Genomic DNA, 22,573 nt, shown 5'->3' on the forward strand with positions numbered 1-22,573 from the left:
ACATATAGAAAACAATTAAGAAATAAATTAAAGAATAATTTATACGCCCATTTCTATAACAAAAAAATGTTATTCAAATAGCAGGAGCATGACAAGACCGTAAGCTGTAATCATAACATGTTACTATCGTAGTGGAATCTTAGTAGGATCTTATCAGGAGCATACCAAGATCCCTCTAAGGCAGTTAACGGGTCCCCTCTTATGAACATTTCTGGATCCGCCACTGGTCTTCAATAATAAAAAAATGTTCTGTCCACTTGATTTGTTTTTTAGTTGTCCTTGTACCGTTGATTGTCATGTATTAACGGCAACTAAGCATTTAGCATAACACAACTTTGTCAAATCATACGATGTACCTATGACAGCAGGATTAGTTATAATCACTTGAAAAAAAAAGTAGAAGCGAACATCCGATTTAATAGGAAACAAGCAGAATTAGGTCTCCCAAAATATTTCTCATATAAGGAATAATTGATAATTCAAATGGAGCCATATCTTAAATAAAAAGACGATAGTGTAAACGAAGCAAACATTCACGACCCTTTCATACAGGAAAACGTACAATGTACAATGATGATAAGCCTGACTGACAAATTAAAAAGCGATATAACGGTATTGTCATATATGAAGTCCTAAAATATGACGGAACTGGAGTAACATTCAGTATTAAACAACTAAAGGTTATCCTGTAAAACATATTCTCTTTTCACAGACGCAATTGTGGTAACCAATGCAACAACTTCAACATTTACAAATGAAGACAGTAATGACATAGGTACTAGTAATGTGTAGTGTTGTATACTTTCAAGTCGCGATAAATTTTTAAACCAAAGGCTCATTTTAAAACATGATCGTATTCGAACCATCTTTTTGAAATTGTCGACGCTTATCTTAGAAGAACAAACTTTAATCTTTACTTTTAACTTTAATCATGTAATTAACAACTTTAATCTTGGAGTGTATAACTTTTTTAATCTTGAAATAATAACTTTGGCATCCATGTATACCATTTTAGAAAGTTACATCCCCTTTCATAAATATTAGGCTGCGTGAAACTATACAAGGCTTTTTACAAACATCTATTTTTCTTTGACATTACAAATTATATATTCGCGAAAATAATTATAAGTAGATAAAATACGGAGAAGCACAATACACTATGGGCTAAAAGTTAAAAGTTCAGTCATTTCTACTATTACTCTTGACTCTGTTTTGGACCACATACAGAATGCGAGGGCAGAAATAGTTTTTTGAAACGATAAGAAATTGAGAACGGAAATGGGAATATGTCAAAGAGACAACATCCCGATATACAACATATGAAAAAATCGATTGAAAAGGGCTTAGCTGATCAGATAGATGCAAAGTATAAAAACGTATGTATATAACAAAAGTATTTAGTTTGGTTGCGTTACAACACAATCAATATTGACACCTTCACAACAATATTCATAGATCTTATTACTGTTTTGAATTGACAACCTTTTAGAACAATCGCATGAAAAGGGTTAATTTACTCGGATCGTATCGTACAGTATATTTGATGAACATGATACCCTTTTTTCATTTATTAAAACTTGTTCTGGATACATATTTCAAATCTCCAATAAAACTTTAAAAAAATCCTATAACATATCACCTTACGTATAAACTTAGATTGATCTAGGCTTAAGTGAAGACAGATTGTTATCTCAAACTGTTATTTTTTTTTCTCCCATAACACTTTGAATTTTAGCATGCAATGTTATGAACATAGCTAAAAATACATCATGTGACAATCTGAAAAGGAAAGATAAAAATTATATACTAGTACATGTATATGGTAAATGTTTTTGGACTTTATTTCAGGAATGGTTATTGGACTTGTTGTGGGTCTGGTATTGGTTATATTTGTTCTGGTTGTTACAGTTATATTCTTTCGAAGGTATTGTAATTTACGAAGAAACTAAAAAATCTAAATATTCAATAGATTCCATCTCTACGATTAAAACTTTTAATTGTACCATTTCTTCATTTCATAAGGTAAAATAATACAGGTAAATTCTTTGTTCTTTCATCAGTATAAAGAAAAATAATAACTGGGAAAAGTAAAATTGAATAATTTATTCACATCAAATATTGTCTATTTACCATCATGTGTATTAACATGTATTATAAAAAAAAATAAAAAATTGTAGTTTAACAATCCATAAAGTTTGTTCAATCATAAAAATGTAAAACAATTCGCTTTATTTCAAATATTTAAGGTGTTTTGTATCGGGCAAACTGAAAGAATCAAAGGATTGTTATACTAGATCTCAAAATGTTGAAATGGCAAGTGGGACAGGCCATCTTAACAATACGTACCTGGATTTAAAAAAGACAACTATCGATTATCCATACCAAAATCTTACAAACAGTGAAGTTTCTGGTAGGAAACAAGATTTAAAGCAGACAAATTTAAATTATGATTATGCTACTGTTGAACCATCTACTGAACAAGGTCATATTTCTGATATGATATATAACAATGCTGCTTGTAACAATTACTTAGTTTTAGATCCAAATATAACGGGTTACAATAGATCTGAAAATAAAACCAAAACTGATCAATATGAACTTGCCCAACCAGTGAATACGAGTCAAGTCAAAACAAGCTTTGATAACGCAACATATTTAACGGATGATACACATGGTCTTTCTGATGAAGGCGTGTATGATTCATCACGTGACAATCGACATAAAGAATCTACAAACAACATTTACAGTCATACTGTCGATACGGTATATGATTCTACAAGTCGTTACAGGTCGGATTCAGAAAACCCAGACACGTACGATCATTTCACTGGAAGGAAAACAGAAGACGAGTATGATATTTCAAAATGTTCTTAATTTTTTAAATCTAATACATTTAGAATATACAATTACTTGAATTTCAATCAATTATAATTATATTCTTTGAAAAAGTCTTTCCTGTAACAGGTGTTTTTAAAAAAAAATCAATTCCTCTGAGCAAATGTTGTCATTAATTTTTATTCATTATTGCCATATGTCAGATAAAAGAGGGGCAAAAGATACCAGAGTAACAGTCAAACTCATAAATCGAAAATAAACTTACAACATCATGTCTAAAAATGAAAAAGCAAACAGACAAATAAAAGTACACAAAAACTAAAATAGAAAACTAAAGACTGAATAACAAGAAACCCACCAAAAACTGTTAATAAGTTTAGAATGACAAATCAAAACTTCTGTCGACAAAAAGAATAAAATGATGTGATGATAAGTCTAATATAAGAAGAGTATCAGGGGAACTTACAGCAACACGCTCATAAAGATAAACACAAAAAAAAGATTGAGACATAAATAAAAAAAAAACATTCCGCAAAAACAATGCAATAGCACATGTAAATATCAAAAGCAATACAGTGTTTCTGTTAAGATTTCATTATCAAAAGAATATTACAATAATTAGTATTGACTATTGATGACTTGAGGTTGAAATTATGATTAATTTACACAAGATATATGATATATGGTATTCACCAAGAACATATCTTTAAGGTGGTAAATAAATCATTGTACAAACTGATATCAGAAGTCAACAATTGTTGTATTTATTCATATAATAAAGACGAACAATGACAAAACTTATGATCTAAGTAAAAACTCCTTCTTCCATTCCAGTTCTATTTCACTCAGAAGATCACATAAATTTGCATAAAAAATGCATGATTCTCTTTTGAATTGATTAACTTTGCCTTATCGGGGCCTTTTATAGCTGACTATGCGGTATGAGCTTTGCTCATTGTTGAAGGCCGTACGGTGACCCATAGTTGTTAATGTTTGTGTCATTTTGGTCTTTTGTGGATATTTGTCTCATTGGCAATCATACCACATCTTCTTTTTTATATGATAAAAACTAAAATCGAAAAATGAAGACAACGAATTGATTGAAAAGACATGCAAACAAAAACTGTCCAGAACACAAGAATTTAAGGCCAACCAAATGTAAGGGAAACACTCGGGTTGCAGAATAATAAATACAAGTCTTTGAATAACCATTTTTTTTTATTAAATCATGTACCAACCTGGTGATAAGATAGAAGGACGGGAATATGGTAACGATAGTTGGAACATATCTGTCGTCTTCTACGAAACAGATATCATTAACTCGAGATGGCATCCATAAAAGTTGGTTGGGATGATTAAAACATCCCCATTTGGAAATCTTGGTTTGATAGCTTCTTTTTTTCTTTTTCTTTTTTTGTGTAGCAGAAACACTTTATCAAGGAAATCATGATATGAAATTCAAGCTCCGAAATAGTATCAACTGGGATATAAATACTCTATGTACAGGTACCGCTGAAAGGTAGATAGACGAAAATGGAAAGTCCACACTTGGTTTATTGATTTTATCTCTTTTATCGTGAAGTTTTGTCCGAGATTTAATTGAAAGGCTGTGATGTTTACCATACATAATGATAGTGAGACATTTATTTTTGTTGTTGCATGAGGGCAAACATTAGTAGAAATAAACACAAGTAAAGAAATCAAAACATTAAAAAACATCTAAACAACATAACACAGTCTAACAAACTATTCCTAAGCCGGATTATGAAATCAAATATAAGAATAATTTATTTACATTATATTGTAGGCAACGCATGATGACAACCGTACAGATATTAACCGTAGTAACTAAATGGGCCACGTGCAATATATAATTCTTAACTTATACTATTTCATTATATAAACGAAGTAATAAGATATCAACACAATGAATACTTAACGAACAAAAGTAATAGATTACCAAAGCCATATTTTGCACAACGTTTTGCAATCTTGGGAACTCAAATCTCTCCATCTTTGTACTTGTTTGGCTTTATAACTATTTTGATCTGAGCGTCACTGATGAGTCTTATGTAGACGAAACGCGCGTCTGGCGTTCTAAATTATAATCCTGGTACCTTTAATAACTATTTACTGTACATGTTAGGTCTATCAAATGTTTAAAATCAAAGACACTTTGACCATACGGAAAAAAGACAGAAACTACATTAAAAAGGCGATGCCACTTTTTCGAAGTCAAAGAGTTTGAAAAAGGTATTCTATCTTATGTGTTCTAAAATAAAATTAAGCTTCTTCCATGAAAAACTTAAAACTGTAAATTTCGGATATTATACTGCAGAAATAAGACAGTCTGATTGCTCAATATAGTATTTTCTAAGTATCAGAGACATAATGTAAGTGGCGTTAAGTAGGATTGCTAATTTGATCTTCTAGATAAAAGACATAAAACTAAACAATTCATAAGTACTTTGCACATAAGTACATGTTCAATGGTTTGTACTCAAGTTAATTTCGTATGTTTGAAGTACAATAACTAGTCACTTCATTACACTTAAACTTTTGCCATTTCGTCAATCTTGTTTTTCCCGATTTCTTTTTATTTCCTCCTCAAGTTCTTAACCTTCAATTATTGCTTTGCATGTTTCAATTAAGAATAATTTTCTTCATAGTGTTGTCGGGTGATATATCAGAAGTTTATTACATATTCTGTGTTTGTTCCACAACTTCATACTGATTATAATTCGATTCCCTATTTGTTAAGCCTATTTGGTTGTCAAGGTCAACATATTCATTTGCGGCAGTGTAGTCATATTCAGTGTTAGATACAGCACGACTGCCTGATATACTCGAAACATTCATGTATGGTTTCGTATGTTTTCTTATTTCTAGGGTTCGATACTCGTGACCTTGAACGTTCTTTGTTGGAATTGTATAACTATCTGAAGTAATAACATTTTTGAACGTGTCCCTCTCTTCGCTCATGCCAATATATCTAAAATTCAATATAGAATGTATAATTTTAAACACTATACTTGACTGTTTGATGATTTTAAAATTTTGAACAAAAAATACAGTCAAAGCTTTTCAATCTGTTAATATAAATATTAGTTCGTCTTATATTTTCATATATATGTTATGTTGCAGATCGGCTGCGATTATTCATTATAGGTTGCACTTTGTAAATACAGCTGTTTCTCGAAACACGCCTCTTTTGGGGAGATCTTGAATATTCATAAAAAAAACATTTTTTTTACATACTGGTTCCCAGTTATGCTCTCTGTGTTCCATCTCACAGAGACCTCACTTGGGAATATTACCAGTAAATAAACATGTGCATATTGTTTACATTGAAAGCTGTGGTAACCTTTCAAACGAGGTAGGGGTAGTTAAGAAAATTAGTTTTAGTTTAAACTCTGAGAAGTTCAGGGCATATAAACATTGAAAATATGCCGCACAGCCCTGTATTTTGACCTTTGAAAAAAAATGATGAATATTAACTTTTTTTTAAAGAAATTGCATTCTTAATATTTACAGAAATGCAACCAATAAGAGGTCTTAGATATACATATGTAAAACATATATATGTCATCTACACATATTTCGATTGCGCATAGATATTTGTATAGATAAAGAAGACTATGCAGGAATATCATATATATTTAATCGTCAACTTTATAACATAATTGTTCTCATGACGGTAGACCGATATCTAGAGTCAGCAAATACCACAACGTATTGGTAACGTTGAACATTTTGTATATCTTGAACAAAATTACATAAACTTCAACAAGTTTATACAAATTTATCATATCACATCTCCTTATATTTATCTATTAAATTCAGTACTATTTTACAATTACTAGGTCAGTACATTTGCCTGCCCTTTACTGGTCTTTATTTCTAAAGTACCAAGTAAAGGTTATTCATGGACGCCTGCCTAACGTATCTCGGTATTACACTTCTTCTTCTTTAGACAATTGCATTGTATTTCTTATTTTACAATTGCGTTGAACATTTGTTATTTTCATTAAATATATATTGTGTTTTAGTTATAATGAAATAAAATGTAGAGCAGAAACTTAATACCTTTTTAAAAATATTACTGCTACGAAGCCAACACATATTAACAGTACCAAACCGATCACAAGTCCGATTATCATCCCTAAAATTTGAAAACATTAAATATAAACATAACGTTAAAAAATAAAAACATGTACATTACATAAAATGGCGCTTAAAATGCATTTCTTGTAAATATTACATATGTGCACCCGAATATTTTGAAGAAAGGTACAAAATAAAAATAAACATGGTGTACAGCAGCAACTTTCGTTTTAAGCAAGAAACTTTTTTTTTTAATAGCTGTTCTTTAAAAACCACTTAAAACATGAAAAAGAACTATAATAGTTTAACACTATTGATATTTTACCTGTATTTCCCATTTCTCCAATATCTTTCTCATGTGCTTCAAAATTTGTTAAAGGCCCTGGAAGAATATGTATACACATATAATATTACTTTCTTTCCAATTTTCTCGAAATAAAATAAATTACAGTTGTGACGGAGTTAAGAGAAATAACTCATGACGAAGACAACTCATGACAAATTCCTAATGGTTTTGCCAAATACAGCTAGGGTAATCTATTCACGAGGAAGAAAAGCCTTAGTATTTCAAAAATTCAAAGTTTTGTTAAAAGTTAATTTATAATTATGAACATATCAATGATAACTCAAATCAACTCAGAAGTGCTGACTGGGCTGGTGATACCCTCGGGGATATAAAACTCCAACAGCAGTGGCACTGACCAAGTGGTTGTAAATAAACTCATCATAGATACCAGAACTACAATTTTATATATTTACGCCAGACGCGCGTTTCGTCTACTTAAGAGTCATCAGTGAATTGCGACAGTGACTGTCGAATTGGTATGCAACTTAATACGATAAAAGATAGACATGAATCCTTTTCTAATTGAGTGGTATTTAGATGACGACGACTATGTTATCATATATAGTTTTATTTTTACATCTTCAAACATGCTCTAAAAATACCTACCAAACGGTAATCCTAAAGCTACTGTTATATTGGATACAGCATATGTTGTCATAAGTCCACCACAACCTCCCATATGCATCTCAAAATCAAAATAAAATTCATTACCCATGGATAAATTATTATTTATTGATGACGAATAATCCATCCAACCGGTCATAAAGGTGTTTGACCTGCCAACAGTCCTCGAGTAGCTTCTATTCGGATTGAAATAGAAAGTTATGTAACTATTTGGATTTGCGTCACAATTTCTAAAGCTAAAATCCCTGTCCCCAGCACGGTATCCTTGTGTGTTTTTTTCATTTGCCAGGCTAATTGGTAAAAATCCAAGAAACAGATATGGCGACATGTGATCGGCATTTGTTCTTTGAGGTCCTTGATATGAATTATGGTTGTTATATCCGAAGTAGAGATCAGATTTATTTTGATATCCTGTCAAATTTTCTACAGAAACGTCTTTTTGTGTACCGTCTTTCCACCTGATACGAATTTTAGTAAAGTTTCTAGTGTTGTATAACTTTGAGATGTCGATTGATGTGTTATACGACGACTTTGATATAAATGTATACACCCAATCTCCTTCAAAGAAGCAAAATACTTTGAATGGGTTTTCGTCATGATAAAGTATATATTCTCCACTGTTATTTCGATTGTTTGACAAGTATACTTCTTTGCAGGAATCTGAAAAAAATCGATACTTGAAACATGTGGTGTTCGACAAGAGATTTAGGCCCCCTGTATTTTGTTTAAAACCTCTAGAAAAAAACCTTTTACTTTTTACTTGAATTAACAGTATCAGTCTGGTGAGTGTGTACCTTATAAATGCCTTAAGATATCCCTAAACGACAATTTTTACAGACTTTGTCAAAATTTTTATATTTTTACGAAACATGCATTAGACCGTTGGTTTTCCCGTTTGAATGGTTTTACACTAGTAATTTTGGGGCCCTTTATAGCTTGTTGTTCGGTGTGAGCAAAGGCTCCGTGTTGAAGGCCGTACTTTAACCTATAATGGTTTAATTTTTAAATTGTTATTTGGATGGAGAGTTGTCTCATTGGCACTCACACCACATCTTCCTATATCTATGATGCCAAGGTTAACCAAAGCAAACATCATATTGTCATTACAGGTTAACATTGTGTGACTATGATTTATCGGGAATGAGTTGATTGGTGTTGGTTTAAGTGTATAAGTTAAACTAAAAACTGTAATATTCAAATTCAAGTACGATTTCAGTGAAAATCATTCTCTACTGCATGTGTTATGTTCATTATTGCTATCATGACAAAAACATTTTTTTTTTTAGAAAAGGATTAATTGAGTTGTGTTTGACTTTTAATATATACGTGGGGTTGTTTATCGTGGCCGCAGTGACAGTATCAATTAATTTTTCTAGGTTCATGAAAACCCCGATTTGCTTTATTTAAAACATTTTTGTACCTTCTGGTCATCGGGTCTCCCGAATTCCTCGAAGTTCTGTGTCTGAATAAATGTATCACCGAGTTTACTAACTTTAATTCTTTTAAATTGGTGGATTATTATTTTCGTACTTTCTAATAATGCAAGATGCAATAGAGAAGGTTTAAGAAGTAGGGGATTTGTAAAAAGTAAAATCATAAAACTACTGAACTCCGTGGAAAATCGAAACGGAATTTCCCTAATCAAACGGCAAAATCAAAAGCTGAAACACATCAACCGTCATATTCCTGACTTAGTACAGTTATTATTAACATGCGACTTTGGTCACTACGACTTTTTCAATTATCTTACTCCTATAGATGGTTTTCTATCGATGATTTTACCCACAATTCATAACCCACGTCGCTATCTTGTAGGGCAATCAGCGCGAATCAAGGTGTAATACGTAATCGGATTAAATACATTTACATTTTGACGTTAGGTATAGTTAATACTTATGTTGTTTAGGGCGCACTACGTTTGCGCACATTTTGGGGTTAAAATGTTTTACGTTTGCGCGCAGCTTTTGACAACATTTGCGTGCATCTATCTTACAGGCAAACTCAGGAAAGAAAGGCTACATAATGAAATATAAATGATATAAAAATTCATTAAATTTGAAAATATATTTTAATCATATATTGTTTATATTGTATTCTAAGACAAAATATAATTTGTGCATGCTAAATTCTGTTCTAACTTAATTAAGGCAAACATGTAACTTCATAGCGAATTTTTCAGGGTGAACAAGTACTATAAATTGTTATTTGACGGAGAGTTGTCTCATTGGCACTCATGCCACATCTTCTTATATCTAAGTACCCCGAATAGTGATTTCTTTAAAATTCGTAAACAATCTCAGTTAGTTTGTCAAGTTTTGTCAAGTAACGAACATTTGAAGTTTTTTTTTTCTTATAGCAAATCGGATTGATAGAATATAATTTTGCAACCGACTTATCCTGCTTGTATCCAATTTCTACCTCCTCGTAGGTGAGTAGGAGACTTAGACTAACGGAAAGGGAACTTTAACTTGAAAATAATTGAATAAATTTATAGATAAATAAGAGTTATTGCCTAAGCTTACCTGAGTTTACCTGTCAATTACATGCGCGCAATTGTAATGAAAAGCTGCGCGCAAACATAACGATTTTTGCGCGCAAATGTAATGGTAATGCGTGCAAACGTAATGCATTGTACAAATCGATCAAAGCCTGGAGAAACTGTTTCAACGTTTTTTGACATTCCTTTAGTTAACACTAGGGAATTCAGACAGAAGACCTTTCAATAGAACGCAGAAGAGTGTGGATATCTTTTGATTTTTTGCCCCCAGACATACGGAGTTTTTTTGTTTCATCTATATAGTTCCATGCAAAAAAATCCTCGCTTACCTCTACTTTTCTTTTCATAATTTTTATTATATATAGTTTAAAAAGCAATTGTTGAAAATCCTATAAATTCCTTGTTATTTTTCTTGTACTCTTTATGAAGAAGAAGGATTCCAATCGTAAAATGAAAAGTCCTAACTAATTATTTCGAACAATTAAAGTTATTAACAGTTACTTTATAAAAATAACAGTCAATGACGATTCGTGTCAACAAAGAATTTATGCGATTACTGGACTGGTGATATCTTAGTAGGGCAAAACTCTATCAGCAGTGACATTGACCCAGCGGTTGGAAACAACTCATCAAAGATCCGATTCTTATATTGATGTACATAAGACACGATTTTTGTCTATTGTGAAAAGCTAACCGTGGACCTGTAATCGTTTACCTCCTTATTTGTCATTTTGGTCTTGATGGATAGTGTTGCTACATGATAAACAAATAGCATTTCCTCATTTTTATTATTATACCTATATTTTCTGAATATCATGCAAAAATAACGCTAGGAACATATTCAGATATTGCATGAAGTATCGTTTAATTAAAACAGCCTCTAAATTGAAATGATGACTGATACCTCTTGGTTTTATGGCTTGATAGTTATAGTATTGCCTTAAAGTCATATGAAACGAGTGAGTGGTGAAAAATAATGTTTGCCCAATTCTTGAACCAATGCATGAATACATCATAAACATAGTCCTCTGTGCACCATTTTGTCATTAATTTCGCAAATATATCATATAATCGTTATTTTTTTTTCTCTCTGTTTATTATGATTTAACAAATATGGCTGCTCATTAAATGCCGTGTTTTGAAGCCGAGTTTTACCGATTGTCACCTTATAGTAAACAAATCACAAAAAGCATGGGCAATGAGCACGTGTTCAACATGTATAATCAGATATTTGTTTATTTCAATGACAGATTCATGCGTATTGTGGTCACCGGATTTTTACGAGGAGGGTTACGCTCGGGTCACTATGCATACAGAAAATATGTCGGCGAATTGCTTCCTGGAAGCAAGCAATTGAAAATAAGTACACTTCTTCTAAATGTGGACAAATTAAAGAATTTTCCTCCGAAAAAAGTATATGTACATCAGTTGTATAATGAAAACTATCCATTTAGTTATAAAAAACATATGCATATTTTTTTTTAATTTGAGGTTTCTTATGACTTTAAGAATGCCAACACTTGAAGGGAAACAAAAGTGTAATGCAAATACTCACTAAATGCTTCTACATACGTGGATGAACCTAACAGTATCGTGCAAATGTACAAACTTAGGGAAATGGTTGACATGTTATGCCAAGGAATTCACCTAAAAATAAAATATACAAAGTTAACGCATATCATGCAAGGATTTATACCGTACAATGTATTTCAGCTGAGCGATTCTCTGTTTAAAGGGATATAGAAGTCTCCTATCTGACGTCTTCCTAATATATTTCAGCAAAACGATCACTTTAGAATGTGTAACATAAACATTACAACTCGTTGATAAGTGTGAGTTTTGGAGAAATTAATTTAGCTTACCTTAAACAATAAAGAAATCATCTAATTGAGTCATTTTCTAGTCTTGGTATACATTACATTCTTACCAGAACAAATTTTAATCAAGGGATACCGTATTTACTGTCAAGTTTGTAGCATATCTTGAATTACATCTTGAAATTAACAAGTAAGGTCGGTTGAGAATAAAACTTTTTGACAAAAGAATTGATTTCAGCTGCTCGATTGTAATCTTTTCATTTTTAGGCAGACATGTTCAAGTAGATCTAGCACATGGAGTATATATATATATATATATATATATATATAAACGAGTCTAAATTGAAAACTACGTTCAAACCTATGATTGCGTTGGATAAAAACCGCAATTTTTATACGTGTGCATGTCATCAAATTTCGTTGTAGAAGGGTCTAAAAACAGCACAAATAAACTTTTTCCAAAAGACCAAATTAGTGAAAAAGTATATTTAAACAAAACGCATTTGACTAACAGGTCGAAAAACTGATGTTCTTAAACCCTGCTGACTGCCATTGGCGATTGCCAAATAAAATTGATCACAAGATGTAACAAAATGGATCTTAATATAAATTCAATACGTCACAGAAAAAAAATTGTTAACTTGTGGCCACGATGTTGTGCCACAAACGTTCGATGTCAATATTTCTTTAGGACACCAGATCTGGATTTCGACAATATGTCTCTTCAGTGATGTTAGGGATCGAAACGGTATTTGGAAGGTCATATAATTTACTCTCAATTTAAGATTGACTCTTGAATTTAAGAGTCAATATAGGATGAACGGATCATATAAACCGAAGGGAAAATATGATACATGCCCAAACAAAAAATATAAACGAGTCTAAATTGAAACTACGTTCAAACCTATGATTTCGTTGGATAAAAGCCGCAATTTTTATACGTGTGCATGTCAACAAATTTCGTTGTAGAAGGGTCTAAAAACAGCACAAACAACATTTCCAAAAGACCAAAAAAGTGTATATATATATATGTTACATTAAATTTGTAAAATTCCAAAAATAGTTGGTGATTTTGTAAAATCTCTAACAGGATCAGTGAAGTTTAAATCATCACTTTGAAAATATTATAAACGTTATGAAGAGTTGGATTATGTGTTTTAACTTTCAAAGATGACGACGGCCATGTTTCTGTTGACGTTACCATTAGCTGATTCTCTTTTTATCAATTGCGATCATTCGAATGAGACTTTTATCAACAGGTTCGAGCAACATTTCGACAATTATAACCAAGCCATGTTCACCTTATATTCTCTCTATCCTTTCTAAAATTTTCCTCCACCAACAAATTCAGCTTCAGATATATAACCATTACTTATAAAAAAAAATCAGCGGTGTTCGTTCGGTAAACTAATGTTAATTAAGGATTATGTACCCTTATGTTGATTCAATGCTAAACATGTAGAAAATCAACAGCCTTTATCCTTGTACTCTCATATTGGTCATTTAGATGACGGATAGGTATAGAATTATTGCATGCAGTTCTAGCATTGATTTCCTTAAAACAAGTTTATAAATTAAGTTATTGGTTAAAACAAATAAAAATATGGACAAAACCAAGGACAACTTTAAGGGTGCAATCGACTTAAGTGACTCAGCACGAAGTATTTTGGAATTTGTAGAAAATAAACACAAGCACATCATAGAAAAGCAAGTGAGTAATCTTTGCTTCAAATCTTATAACTAAAATCTCTGTATTAAAGTCTATGGATATTTTTTTTTTTATAAAAATCTTGATTTATTTGCCAAAAAGTCCTCTTTTTCTATTAAATGCAATGAAACAATAAATAATAATACTTTGCATCAGGTTTCTCCTTGGTATATATGTACACAATGGTTTATCTCTATTATTCATTACATGTACTTTTGATACAATTGAAGTTTGAAAAGTTCGTACACAAATGGCTACAGAAGGGGTCATAAACCTTAAGGGGAAATGTCATTTAAGATGTGGCGGTATATAATTATCACGGAAACAAATTAAAGATTAATGATAATACTCAGACACATCAAAATAGACACACCTTTGTGTAAAAGAACCTAAATATTTATATTACCTGAATACGTTTGTGTCGTTTCCAAATAAGAACTACACACGGATGTAGTTGTCACATCGATGTTACAAAAATAGATAACGAATGAATAAGAAAACATGACATTTAAGTTGATATTAAATTATCAAGGATGCAATTGTTAACTTATAAAACTTATAGTGATTTTAAAGTACAATTGTTAATTTATCATAAAGAGATACATACGGCGTTTTGTGCGATTCGTCAATTACATTAAAGAGTTGTTTTACAGTTTGAAACCATTTCTATGTGCCCCTTTAATGAGAGGCTTAAAAAAGGTTGAAATGCATGTTTTAACTCGTTTATCATTACAGTATAAATAAAGTATGTAAACACAAAATCACAACACTTACGAACCTTAACACAAATTATAGTGAAAGTACCATATTAGGAATAACGGTGCCACATTATAAGTGTGCAGCTTAATTACTTTATTTAAGTTGATTACCATTTACAAGATAATGTAAGTTAATGAAGACAATGTCCGTCACATATCTGTACTGGCAGCTGCAAATTTGAAATGAAATCTTCTCAGCCAAACAGTCCGGCTAAAATCGTTGTTAACAACTTATTATCTGTTAAATGATATCAGTGAGTCGGGTTGAGCAAGCTGCAATACTAGTAATGCAAATAAATCAACATTTGATTAGATTCTTACATAGAATACCGACACGAATATAAAACTATATCTTCCAACAACAATCCAACGTCTTAATGTCTTTACTGGTACCAAGAACATTGGCGGATCAAGGGGGGGGGGGGGGGTCGTTGGAACCCCCTTTTTTGGAAGATCAATGTATTTGAATGGGGACATATAGTTAGAAAAACCCCTTTGTTCTGGGTTGGAACCCCTTTTGAAAATGGCTGGATCCGCCCCTGGAGAACCACATTCCACACTTTCGCATGAATGTTACTTCTGATAATCCTACTACTTTTGCACATAAAATCTCAAGACTTTCAGTGTAGCATATAGGTTAGAACTTTCAGTGCAAGCAAAGTCATAATCAAGTTATAATAGATGGTTGCAAACCGAATTTATTAAATATGAATAAAAGAGGGTCGAAAGATACCAGAAAGGACAGTCAAACTCATGGATCGAAAAATAAACTGACAACGCCATGGCTAAAAACAGAAAACGTCAAAAAAACAAACACTACAACATAAATAAATAATGACTAAGCAACATGTTCCCCACCAAAAATTGTTTGATCTCAGGTGCTCCGGAAGGGTAAGCAGATTCTGCTCCAAATGTGGTCATCGTCGAGTTGCTCATGTTATAACAAAACCGGTAAAAGTTTAATTCGGTAGTTTACATTCATGAAAAGAGAACGGTATTGTAGTTACGACATACAGAACAAATCCGATATCATCTGTGAAACGGATATTGCATAACTGTCAACAGACTCGTGATGGCGTCCGTTAAATTTACGAAGGGATGATTTCAACCTCACCACTTGGACCATTTGGTGTAATAACTTCCTCGTGAGCAGCATTCCTCTATCAAAAAATCATGATAAGAAATACAAGCCCGTGAATATAATATCGTTTGGAGGTATAAACTGTGTATGCAGGTGCTGCAATAACCGAAATTATAGCTGTAAGTTTGTATTGGTTTGAATGAGGGTTTGTAACAGTGGTTTCCAAACATATATTGACAAGAGAATGACATCCCACAAAACACAAAAACGTTCAGGAAATGTTCCGGGAACGTTTCTGTTTCGTTGTGAGAACGTTGTGATTTAACATTGTAGGAACGTAAAAGTGTGGACTACCAGTTACGTTGTAAGAACGTTATGATATAACGTTATGGAAAACCAACCTGGAACCTAAATAGAACCTTGTGTAACCAAACTGGAACCTTGATAGAACCTTGTATAACCAATCTGGAACCCTAATAGAACCTTGTGTAACCAATCTGGAACCTTAGTATAACCTTGTGTAACCAATCTTGAACCTAAATATAATCATTTGTTACCAATCTGGAACCCAAATTTAGCCTAGTCCCAGACAACATTTGTATGTTGGCACAACAATGGCCCAACGTATCTACATTCATTGGCTCAACGTTGTTTTTCTCTCCATCTTCCTGAACATGCATGAACATTTTGCCACTGGACGTATTAGCAAACAACAATCAAGTAATCTTTCTCTCCAGGAATTGTACCCATATTTGAATGAATTAAATCAACACATCCATGTTACCTATTTTTCTTAAATAATGAATACAAAGATATGAATACCAATACATAATTTATTTTAGCTAGACAAGGAGCAAATTCTTAAAAGTTTAATTTCATGTAACTACACGTTGCAACATCAGATCTAGAATGAAAATTATAAAGCATATTCATGATGTTTCATTCCTATAAGTGTAATTCACTTCATCAGGTTCATACAGTTATTTCCTAGTTCTGTAATTCACTTCTGACATCAGGTTCATACAATTACTTCCTAGTTCTGTAATTCACTTCATCAGGTTCATACAATTATTTCCTAGTTCTGTAATTTCACTTCATTAGGTTCATACAGTTATTTCCTAGTTCTGTAATTTCACTTCATTCGGTTCATACAATTATTTCCTAGTTTTGTAATTCACTTCATCATGTTCATACACTTACTTCCTAGTTCTGTAATTTCACTTCATTAGGTTTATACAGTTATGTCCTTGTTTTGTAATCTAACATGGGTTGTATTCACAAGAGTGTTCCTTTTGTTTTCTGCTACACTTTCATTTGGCACTTTTTCTGAATCCGTCTTTTGTTTAATTCTTATCCAGTGTAGCAAATCTTCATAAAAATTATTCCACTGCCCCTGTAAGAAAGAAATGAACAAATGAGTACCCAATGTATACTTCTTATGAATATAATAAATCCTAAAAGACTCTTGTTTAAAACTAGACTATACAAGGCGATGCCATAAGGGATAAGGCACTCATACCACATCTTCCAACATCAATTTAGAATGCAAGACTTCACTGTGCTAGCTAAGTTAAGCCGGAAAATTGAGGGTAGATATGGATACAGGAAACAGAACCATGTAAAAAATGTTCTATCTAAATGAATAATTCTAGTGAAAAAAATACAAAGTCAAATCTAAATACAACAGCATTATCGATATTATAATATTTAACATTTTAATTATGCATATATATTTGCAAATTTCGAATCCGATGTGGCATTAAGGATTGCTATTATGCTACTATCTTAAAGTAATTTATTGTGCATTTTGTCCAATTCTTTTAAATTTGTATGACCTAAAAATAATTAAACAACATTCGGAAACAGTATGTAAAAAGGAAAATTCGAAAATACACTTTTCCATTGATAAGGGTTATAAATGCAATCTTCACATTTAACAAAGATTTCAGAAATGAAATAAGTTTTATTTGTGGTTAAAAAACATGTATTATTTGTCATTCATAATCATATACGTATACCAGAATTTTTAAAGTAACAATCAACTTACATGTTTCTTTCTCTTTAGATGATGCGATTTTCTCTTTTGTTTTCTTTGTTATCACTGCTTTCTTACAAATACACGACAGGAAATAGTCTCAAAAGTGACTATCCCATTACACTTAGATTTCCTACAACCTTAATTACCATAGCAACTATCTTTGAAATTTGTCTAACATCTGGTCAACATCATTCTATAGGTCAACCTTATCAGAATATGCTTGATTAACATAATGGCTGTATCAAATATCATTATGTATATAATTGCTAATTATGTTTCACAAATTAAAGTTGAATGAAAAAAGTTATAATAAATAATGAGAATAATGAATTTTAACTTTTAATCGAGCAATCTATATGTTTAAGGAATAAAAAGTTATTTTGTTCTTAATACAGTGTCGGTTTTTTAGTTTTAAAAACTATCAGCATTCACTTTCCGAAACAAAATAAAGGTTTGATTAACAAGCAAGACGGCAAACATCTTACTTGCATTTTTTGCTATTTTTTAAAAAAATTTTGGAAAGATTACTTTAAAAAAAAAAATGAGGAACATTATTCGAACGTTTTAAGAATGTTAGTAAAGTAACGTTAAAAATTAACTAATATTAAACGTTACTACAACGTATTATTTGTAACATAACCAAACTGAAACTTCCACACAACGTTAAAACAAAACGTTCCTAGAACGTTGAATTGTAACGTTTCATTTTAACGTTCTCACAACGTTCGTGTAACGTTAAGGTCCAAAATAACCTTACAGGAACCAATCCACAACGTTCTTTGAACGTTATGTGTTTAGTGGGATATACATTGGTTATAAATAAAACTTCGTGCGAATGTGATGAAAAGCTAAAGGTATTTGTAAAGATGATGCCAGTAAGTCATTAATAGACATCAATGATCATCATTATCATGAAGACGGTTGGTGATATGACAATGACTGTCTCTACGTCGAGGAGTAGTGTTGAAAATATTCATCACATTCGCTGAACTACAAGAGGGACTAGATAGAATACCTATATGATCAATTTTGTCATTGCAACAGTATGGTTTGGAAGTTCCCAATTGTCGAATTTAGTTGTCTACGGAGAGCGTTGCAGGATTCCTGTGGTATATTTTGTTCGATGATGAAAAAATGTAATCCATCCTACAGGCATGCTATCTGTATTGAATTTGCACCATGTCTTATAGACCCTCATTGTTTGTGTTTCTCAATTCTAATATAAATTTTTTTTTTGGTTAATGTAGTTTGTTTTGGACCGTGCACAAAATAATGTATGTCTGTATTATTCATTGTGTGGTTGTACATAATCTTCTATGTATAAGATGGTTTTACCAGCAAGTTATATATATAGTAAGTACTTTAAGATTATTATTTTCAGTAACAGAGATCTTTCTTTTATACGGTTGATTTTTTTTTTCTTGTATGATCATTAGTTGATACTCTATTCTATTTTCATTTATTCCAGGTCCTTGTTCAATAATTGATACTTTTTTTCTATTTGTAGCTTGAATAAAAATTCTAAATGTACAAAAGCTTTAAAAATAATTACATACGTAAGATATATATAGTGGGCAGGAAGTTAAATTCAAACCGCAAAATCAATCGAAAAACTTCCGCTAAAGATTCTAAAAGAAGACATCATTCGTCGACCATTTCTTTTTTTGTAGATTAGCGTACTACATGTAATTATTGCTTGTAACTTTCGTCTCCAAAACGAACGGTAAGTTACTGCAAAAGATGCATGTCTACCAAATACCTTAAACATAATAAAGTATTCCCAAGTAATTCCTTAGATGAAATCCTTTGAACATTCATTTGAATTTCACACAGCAACGTGAAGACACGGTCGTGTCCAATGATCAGAACAAATTATCGAATTAAACAACGAAACAAAATTTATTTAGTAAAATTACTAAATTGATATTTGTGCAAACTATTCCCATCTGCTAATTTCCAATGCCTCGTGTGAGAGTACGTTTAGAACAACTTTTGAGGCGTTTGTATGTGGAATTTTGCAGGGCAAACTTTCCTTCCCTATTAATCCTGCTTTCGTTTTCCAGTGACAATCAAAATTTACCTGAATGATCTCTACAACAGGACCTACCTAAAATTGAGAATGGAAATGGGGAATGTATCAAAGAGACAACAACCAGACCATAGAAAAAAACAACAGCGGAAGGTCACCAACAGGTCTTCAATGTAACGAGAAATTCCCGCACCCGGAGGTGTCCTTCAGCTGGCCCCTAAACAAATATCACGGGGGGTCTCAACATGGGATTTTGGGTACAGGTGTGCAGCTGGGATTTTAAAAACACCCCCCATTCATATATTGAATAATTATGAAATCCCTACCTATACATATATTTCACAGCAAAATCATAACCCATTCATATATTTTATGACCCATTGATATATCACAATCGGTCAATTATTACCTATTGATATATTTCCTCGGTAAAATTGCACCCCATTGATATATTTAATGGATCAAAAAAGGGACCCATTCCAGCGGCACATATGTATATACCTTTATATAGGAAGAGACCCCCCCCCCCCCCGTGACAAATATATACTAGTTCAGTGATAATGAACGCCATACTAATTTCCAAATTGTACACAAGAAAATAAAATTAAAATAATACAAGACTAACAAAGACCAGAGGCTCCTGACTCAGAAAGGCGAAAAAATGCGGCGGGTTAAAAATGTTTATGAGATCTCAACCCTCCCCCTATACCTCTAGCCACTAGTATTTATTGTTCATTTGTTATCGTCCATAACATGAATGAAATATTTACTATTAGACTTAAAGCAAACAACAATCAATCAATTAAGTGGGAAAGTGTCCATGGGGCATACATGATGCACCAACTTACATATCACATAAAGCTATTTAGGGACCTTACTGAAGAACAGAAGTGACCTTACCCAATTTTGTCCTTGATCTAAGTTTTGTTTGTGTGTAAGATTGACAAAATTTGGTTGATGCAAACTAAAGTGAGAGAGTGGAAACGAAAAATTCAGCAATTTTCCGTTTGTAAAGAGATAACTCTAGAAAAATATTAGCGACAGCCTCAACATCCATATTGGATCTGTGTTTTGTGGTAATAAGCATTGTTCACAAGTTTCATAGCATTTGTTTGAGGCAAACTAAAGTAAGAGAACGCAAACGAAATATTCAACATTATTTTCATTTTCATTTGTAAAGGAGCATTACTCAATCAAAGTGATGAATATCACTCATGGAAAGATTAGAACAGTAGTTTGAATTATTTCATATTAAGGTATGGAAGGGAAAAATGAACATTTATAAAACACTATTGCTGAAAATTGCATTTACAGCAGGCCTTTAGAAGGAAACTTGCTTTTCCAGTATGAGGATAAAGGTGCTCAAATTAAATATTATATGGGTCTCTAAATTTTCACAATTTTATTTAAACTGCAGTTTATATCTAATCGAAATTATGTTGCCGGTTTGAAAATGTTTCAAAAAAAAAAAAAAAAAAAAATTCTTCTAGTAAATGTTACAAATATCCTTGTAAGACATAAATTTAGACCAACAGCTAAAAGCTTTAAAGTGCCAACAAAAATAATCTAAAAATTTTGTTTTGGGGCATTTTGTAATTTGAAACAGAGGTTATATGGCATTGAAAATTAAAAGTTTTAATGTGCCTTTTGATCAAATTCTAATGTATTTTTCAATTTTATTTTTCAATGTAAACTAATTAAAAAACTAATGTTATTGAAATGTGGATTCTTTCTTGATTGCAAAAATATATATTTACTTCTAATAAAAATTCAAATGACTAAAATAGACATAATGATTGATGGGAAATAAACTAATAAACAATGTTTTTTAATTAATTTTAAAAATAAAAATAAATTTAAAAACTGTTTCCAGCCAATTCCTGATAAAAAAGTGAAATTGTTGATTAATTACAGGTGATTATTGGAAATTTATCAAGTAAATTATAGGCCATACTTGAATACCTTTATTATATTCATATGTATATTCATATTTCATTTTTATAAGATCTTGCTAATCCATTAATCATTTATCTTTCAGATATAATTTACAGAATTACTTTATGTAATGTAGATCAAAAGTAATTGGCAATAAATAAATCTATCATCCTTATAAATATCAAACAAATAATACACACATTTGTGTAATCAATTATGAGGTCAAATACTTGTGTATTAAGAATTAGATGCATATTGGAGTGGTCTGTACAATTATGTAAGACTGATGTAGATAGTTAATGTGGTCAATTTGATTGGCAGTTTAGGAGGTGGGGTATTGCAATCAAAAGTCCACCTTGTCTCTGATTGTTTAGTGATAATGACAGTTGTCAATCATACTAGTTGAATCAATACCCACTTACCTAATCAAAATGTTTTTTAAAAAAGCTTGCACATCAATACACATTAATGACATACATTCGTGAATGAACTGGTCCAATAATATACCCAGTTTTTTCAGTTTATTTGTGTATTATGTGCACATACATGAGAACTATAGGGAACTATATTTTAGTGTGAATACATTTAGTAACAGTGGCGAACCTGTCCTGTTGTTAGGGAGGGTGGTGCCTAAGTAAAGATTTAGAACAAGTTCTAATCTTTCAAAAAACGTTTAAATATGGAGGTACCTACAGACAGATAATGGTAATATTAATATGACGGGGGCATAAAAATATCACATGGACTCTGGCACACCATCTTTATTTATTACAATCACCCATACACTAAAATGTAATTAAC

General features: G+C 31.7%; 2 protein-coding genes across 2 annotated transcripts; one reads left to right on the forward strand and one right to left on the reverse strand.

Moving 5' to 3' along the window:
* The first annotated feature begins 280 nt into the window (after positions 1 to 280).
* LOC134726455 (uncharacterized) lies at positions 281 to 2,874 on the forward strand. The gene is made up of 3 exons (XM_063590860.1): positions 281 to 775; positions 1,849 to 1,924; positions 2,247 to 2,874. Exons 2-3 carry the CDS (start codon positions 1,851 to 1,853, stop codon positions 2,872 to 2,874), a joined length of 702 nt encoding a protein of 233 aa, XP_063446930.1. The 5' UTR covers positions 281 to 775; positions 1,849 to 1,850.
* A 1,430-nt stretch (positions 2,875 to 4,304) lies between these two features.
* Positions 4,305 to 14,431, reverse strand: LOC134727076 (uncharacterized). Its single transcript, XM_063591465.1, has 6 exons — positions 14,338 to 14,431; positions 11,962 to 12,053; positions 7,892 to 8,569; positions 7,265 to 7,321; positions 6,922 to 6,997; positions 4,305 to 5,827 (listed from the first exon to the last, which is right to left on the reverse strand). Exons 2-6 carry the CDS (start codon positions 12,032 to 12,034, stop codon positions 5,533 to 5,535), a joined length of 1,179 nt encoding a protein of 392 aa, XP_063447535.1. The 5' UTR covers positions 12,035 to 12,053; positions 14,338 to 14,431; the 3' UTR covers positions 4,305 to 5,532.
* Between the last annotated feature and the right edge of the window lie 8,142 nt (positions 14,432 to 22,573).

The sequence above is a fragment of the Mytilus trossulus genome, chromosome 7 (genome assembly GCF_036588685.1).
Source record: "Mytilus trossulus isolate FHL-02 chromosome 7, PNRI_Mtr1.1.1.hap1, whole genome shotgun sequence".
NCBI classification, from domain to species: domain Eukaryota; kingdom Metazoa; phylum Mollusca; class Bivalvia; order Mytilida; family Mytilidae; genus Mytilus; species Mytilus trossulus.

Coding starts and splice junctions, on each gene's coding strand:
- LOC134726455 (XM_063590860.1), top strand. CDS start 1,851: ATGGTTATTGGACTTGTTGTGGGTCTGGTATTGGTTATATTTGTTCTG. Junction 1,925..2,246: donor ACAGTTATATTCTTTCGAAG/GTATTGTAATTT, acceptor CAAATATTTAAG/GTGTTTTGTATCGGGCAAAC.
- LOC134727076 (XM_063591465.1), bottom strand. CDS start 12,034: ATGTCAACCATTTCCCTAAGTTTGTACATTTGCACGATACTGTTAGGT. Junction 8,570..11,961: donor CACGTATGTAGAAGCATTTA/GTGAGTATTTGC, acceptor GATTTTTTTCAG/ATTCCTGCAAAGAAGTATAC. Junction 6,998..7,264: donor TGGAGAAATGGGAAATACAG/GTAAAATATCAA, acceptor TTCAAATTTTAG/GGATGATAATCGGACTTGTG.